At 41.3% G+C, this 5,552-nt stretch overlaps 1 protein-coding gene across 1 annotated transcript; it reads left to right on the top strand.

Moving 5' to 3' along the window:
• Positions 1-711: 711 nt before the first annotated feature.
• On the top strand, positions 712-5,343 carry LOC120689762 (probable chromo domain-containing protein LHP1). Its single transcript, XM_039972160.1, has 5 exons — positions 712-1,152; positions 1,827-1,913; positions 2,004-2,693; positions 4,869-4,929; positions 5,013-5,343. Exons 1-5 carry the CDS (start codon positions 878-880, stop codon positions 5,064-5,066), a joined length of 1,167 nt encoding a protein of 388 aa, XP_039828094.1. The 5' UTR covers positions 712-877; the 3' UTR covers positions 5,067-5,343.
• Positions 5,344-5,552: the final 209 nt, after the last annotated feature.

The following is a 5,552-nucleotide window of genomic DNA, read 5'->3' as shown; positions in this document are numbered from 1 at the left end:
GATGACGCAATGAGGGACTAAATAGGGGAGAAGCAAATGAGTCGGGGGAGACCAACTGGGACTGTAGGAAAAGGTAGCAAATAGAATTAGGGGCACAATGGACAATTCCATTGGTGGATTCCACCAATAGGGTCGAAATCCGTTAAGGTCTAACAGTAGGTAGACGGAATGGCACACAGGTGAAAAAAAATTCGCTCGATGGCACACAGGTGTCTCCAAACTTTTTAGTAGTATACATTTAACCATAAATTTTCAAGATAATATACACGTAAAAGACTCTCTTTTCATAATATTGTGCTTCAACACACCTACTAGTAGGGGTAAAAACGAAAACAAATAAGGGCCGTGTTTAGATTATTTTGTCAAAATTTTTTGAACGAGAATCTTGTTAATTTAGAGTACTAAATAATATCTATTTATAAAACTTTTTACATGGATGTGTTGTAAATCGCGAGACGAATTTAATGAGCCTAATTAATTCATGATTAATCTATAATTAGCAGATAATTACTACAACATCACTGTTGTAAATTATGGATTAAGTAGATTTATTAGACTTATCTAGCAAATTACAATCCATCTGTATAAAAAATTTTATAAATAAATTTTATTTAATTATCTATATATGTATCTAAATATTTGATGTGATACTTTTAGCTGTTAGATTTGTTGGAGGGACTCTACTAGTGCTTGCCTTGCTGCTACATAAACGTCACGCCGTACGGAACCTTGCGTTGTTCCTCCCAAATCCCTCCAAGAAAAGGCGGCTCCAACAACCAGAGCGCTCATCAGCAAAAATCTGAACAAGATCCGCCACCGATTTGGGGAGCACCAGGCGAAAGTGCGGCCGACGCGGCGAGTTGAAGCAAGATTCGCCATGGGCCGGAGCAGGAAGGATTCCAGCGATCTGGCGGAGGCTCTAGAGGAGGACGAAGAAGAGGGGGAGGAACAGACTGAGGGCGAAGAGGAAGAGGGGGAGGAACAGGAGCAGACGGAGGAAGGTGAGGAGGATGAGGCCGGGGCAGGCGCTGATGCGGAGACGCTGGCCCAGGACGCCGTTGAGCCGCCGAAGCTGGCCGAGGGTTACTTCGAGATCGAGGCCATCCGCCGCCGCCGCCTCCGCAAGGGCCAGCTCCAGTACCTCGTCAAGTGGTCAGTCACGCCGCTTCCTCTCTCAATCTATTGTCTTTTTTTGATTTCCCGGTTACTCGTAGCGCTGCTTACTACTTGATTCTTGCTTGGATCGGGTCGCGTTTCGTAGATACTAGATACTCAGTAGTGCGGATTCTCGCCCCATTTGTTGTTTCTGGGCCTGGTTTGGTGTTTACTGCGCTTGGATGGGGATCAAAGAAGCGGGTTGCGTTGAATTCCTCTGGAAAGTTTCGTTGTTTTACTTTTTGTTTTATGGAATGCTTTTCCTTGTCTGATCTATGATTTTAATCTGCTGGTGGTGTTCTGCATTCGATTATCAGCATGGCTTGGTTCCGTCGATCTACCCTCTGTCCATGCTCTCGGGACGCGTTTCTAGTGCCGAGTCGATGTTAAGTTGTGAACTCCACACTCAAGCATGGCGGTTTGGTAATGTGGCAATGTTCTACAGAAGCTCTTTTATTTGTGCTGTTCAATAGAGTAGAGCGTATGTTGCTGCGTCTTGCAATTTTTTGGCCAAATTTGGTAGGCCTTGAGTCATGTCTTCCTCTAACTTCATTTCCACTTCATTCAATAGATTCATTGTCTAATGCCTGATTGCTCTTTCTTTCCTTGATTGTGGACTACGGATTGAAAGCTGAATTCTATATCCCTAACAATCCGATGTCATTTATAAGGCGTGGATGGCCGGAGAGTGCTAACACATGGGAACCCCTTGAAAACCTGAAGGCCTGCTCGGACATTGTTGATGCTTTTGATAAGAGGTAAAATGTGAAGCAATTCTCTCTTCCGCATTATTTTTACATTTACAGAAGATGACATTGTCAATTGTGCTGGTGGTTTGTTCAATCCAGGTCACGGTCACCAAGGTCCTCTCGGAAGCGAAAACGTAAGACTGCAACTACTCCAACATCAGATCCTAAACCTTCTCGTGGAAAACGGGGTCGCCCACCTCGGTCGGAGGCCCGCTCTACGACTGGACATCATGCCCCAGACCCCAAGAAATTGCCATGCAGGACAAGTAGTAGGAGAGTCAGTAATAATGGTAACAAGACCTTGTTTGGTGAACTCGGGGCATCAGTGAATGTGCTTGGGCAAAGAGTAGTACAGGAGGGTAGTTCTGGTGTGGTTTCAGTTGGTTTTCCATCACAAGGGGTTCCTCTATCTGTTAGCTTGACTGACCAACAAGATGAGCATCACCCTGCAAATGGTTCATCAAAGGTGGAAAATTCAGTACGAGCACCCCCATCTCAAGGTGGCCAGATAACTGGTGCAAAGAAGCGCAAGTCTGGATGTGTTAGGAGGTTCAAGCAGGATGAAGCAGCAATACAAGAGCAAGGAGGTATTCGTGATGGCACAAGTGACAAGCCAGGCAACGAGTATGTTGATTCCACAGAAGGAGAAACTGGTGATAAGAACAAGGGGGAGGACTCTGCTAGCCAAATTCATAATCCTAAGATCTTGAAGATCATCAAGCCAGTGCGCTATTTTGCCACTATTTTGGATGGTGTGCAGGAAGTTGCAATAACGTTCAAGGCACTCAGGTGATTAATGCCATACCTTCTTCCTTAGTCCATTGGTCTTAGCTGCTGACTCTCTACCAAGTTTAATTTTCACTTACTGATTCTATGTTGTATTTTGCGGTTGCTCCTTGCCTAATTAGAGAAATATCATAAGTCCACAAGAAAGCATACTTTAATACTTTATACAACACTAAAAACACCAGTTCTGAGACTATAGTGCTCAGTTTACTATCCACAGTGGTAGTAGCCTAAAAAGGATGGTGCATCCTTTGAACCATTTTTGGAATTGTGTGGTAACAGGAACCGTAATTATTCATCCAAATTCTTTTGTATTGTTGTATCGCCTTCTTAATCTCTTGTTCTAACGCCTTTAGCTGTAGCTGATAATGAAATATGCAAACTAATTTAAATCTCAAATAGCTTATCTCTGTACCAGAGTACCTATGCAGATCAATGTCCATGCATTATCTTAACCATTAGGAAATTTGAACTAGAGTTTTTTTAGTGAATTTAATTTTGGAAGGTGAAGCTATGTCAGATACAGAGAGGATGAGGTGTAGGGTGTTCTTGATATTTTTATTGCGTATTACTTCTTGTAATCTATTTTTTTAATCGGTCCCTTAATTTGTTAATCCTGGGTATACCATGATTGTCCTAAGAAAAACATTCAAATTTTAATTTTGTTTATAGTAATATTTAATTTCTTGATTTTCCTATGGAATGGATTTGATAATGTAGTTAGGCCAATGTTATTAGGTTCTTGTTGTACCTCATTTTTTGGGGATTAAATACTTTTTACATGATTAATGTTTTCCAACAAATACACTGGTATCATCTAATAGTAAAGATGATAATCGGGTATCCAAGGACCACTTCACTACCAAACGGGTATAGTAACAAATGTTTACATTGCTATGAACTATTTGTTGTCCTGTGGCTTGGAAGTGGCCTCCAAGATATGAGAATTACCTAGCTTGATAGGACTATTGAAATGTTAGTTTTCCTCCAACAGGTTTTTTTAAGTATGTATTTAAAGATTCTAGTTTACCCTTCTGGGATTATGTTCCCGATTCTTAGAATGAACTTGCTTTTTGGTATGAAACCCTAGTCTGTATTCAAGCATGGAGCTAAAATTTGAATAGGAGTGACAAATGGTAACATGCTCCAAATTATGCAATATGGTTATGTTGTGGGTTACTATGAAGCATTGGTTGTCATGTCCAGCCCATTAGGGCCCATGCAAAGTAGCAATGCCAAACTAGGTTTCCTAGGGCCGGCGCAGTACTGTTCACATGAGTAGTACCTCATGGTACTTACTGTTCACACTGGTTCCAGGGCGGGTCTGTCTGTTAGAGATTAGTTTAGATTAGTCTGAGTTGTTATCTGTTTCCTTAATTCTAGAGGTAAGTTCCTTAGTTATTAAGTCATCCCATCTAAGGAACCTGTCTATAGAATTAAGGAAACAGATAACACCCTGGACCCACCCAGATAACAACTCAGACTAGTCTCTAACAGATGGACCCACCCTGGGACTGGCATGTGTGTACATCGCGGTACTACTTACGTGAACTGTACTGACCCAGCCCTTGGAAACCTTGTTTGATGCTGCTACTTTGCATGGGCCCTGACATGACATTGGTAACGAGTTTGTCCATGCCCCTTTGAATAAATTGCGTGATCATTAAATTTTTCCAGCTCTATATATTGTTGCAGTCAGCTTTGGAAATGTCTTTCATATAAATTCGCAGTCCTTGGTCTTTTGCCAAAATAGATGTTGCATGGATTTTGATGTTGCATATCATTTAGGTTTCAAGTGTACGCAATTATGTGTCAGATTATCTGGCTGTTATCATGGACCAGCAATCATTCTATCTACTATCTCTGTCCTGAAATATAAGGGGCTGTATGCTTCTAGCATGCACTTGGACAAGTACTTGTACAGCCTACAGGTGCATGGCCAGAATCCCGTATATTCAGGACAGAGGTAATTGTTGTTATGGCATGTTGAATTTTTCATCCTGGAGTATTGTTGCAATTGAGTGTGCCATGTGATTTCTGGTTCTGTATATTTTTTCCTAGCACTACAAAACTTCTGTTTGCTTTTTTTTTATAAAAAACTTCTGTTTGCTTATGTGCGATTGTTTTCATTGGCATACATGTGTTTCTCTTATACACTTCCACCACCATGATGATCAGGTCTGATGGAACAGAAGTATTAGTAGATGACAAGCAGTTGAAAGCTAAGGAGCCCTTAGTGGTATGCCCTCATTATCTTCTCATTTCACTTGATGAAGGAAAAATGAATTATCACCCCACAACAATTATCTTTCTCGCGTGCAGCTTATAGAATACTATGAGCAGCATCTTCGATATAACCCCACCTCGACACATTGAAGCTACTGTGTTCAGTTGCCTGTGCTGCCCCTATGCTTGGAACGGATGGAGATTGTATTTAATGTAGCATTTTTTTGTGCTAGATAGATATATCTGTACCTCGATTCGGTTTGCGCTGAGTGCGCGTAAACTTCGATGTTATGGTATGCTACTATGCCAAATTAACCCGGACGTTTTTGTGTGTATTGGATCCACTGCGTAGTTAATCGGATCCTCTGCGCAATTGCGCTTGCTAGTGGCCGACTGGACGTGAAGAATTTTCCAAGTCCGATTCAAATCTGCCATGTTTTTTTGCCATGTCATGTTTGGGTGTATATCTGATGTTCCGTTTGGATATACAAGGTCCTGTCCCGTAAATTTTGCGAAAAAGAGAATCTTATATGCATGGAGTATTAAACGAAGTCTGTTTGCAAAAAAATTTCACAGATAGGTGTAATTTTGCGAGTCGAATCTAATTAGTCTAATTAATTCATAATTAGATAAGTA

Source organism: Panicum virgatum, chromosome 9N (genome assembly GCF_016808335.1).
Source record: "Panicum virgatum strain AP13 chromosome 9N, P.virgatum_v5, whole genome shotgun sequence".
Lineage (NCBI taxonomy): Eukaryota > Viridiplantae > Streptophyta > Magnoliopsida > Poales > Poaceae > Panicum > Panicum virgatum.
The sequence above is the reverse complement of the archived record's forward strand: the minus strand, read 5'-3'. Positions and strand labels throughout refer to the sequence as shown.

Coding starts and splice junctions, on each gene's coding strand:
- LOC120689762 (XM_039972160.1), top strand. CDS start 878: ATGGGCCGGAGCAGGAAGGATTCCAGCGATCTGGCGGAGGCTCTAGAG. Junction 2,694..4,868: donor ATAACGTTCAAGGCACTCAG/GTGATTAATGCC, acceptor CATGATGATCAG/GTCTGATGGAACAGAAGTAT. Junction 4,930..5,012: donor AAGCTAAGGAGCCCTTAGTG/GTATGCCCTCAT, acceptor TCTCGCGTGCAG/CTTATAGAATACTATGAGCA.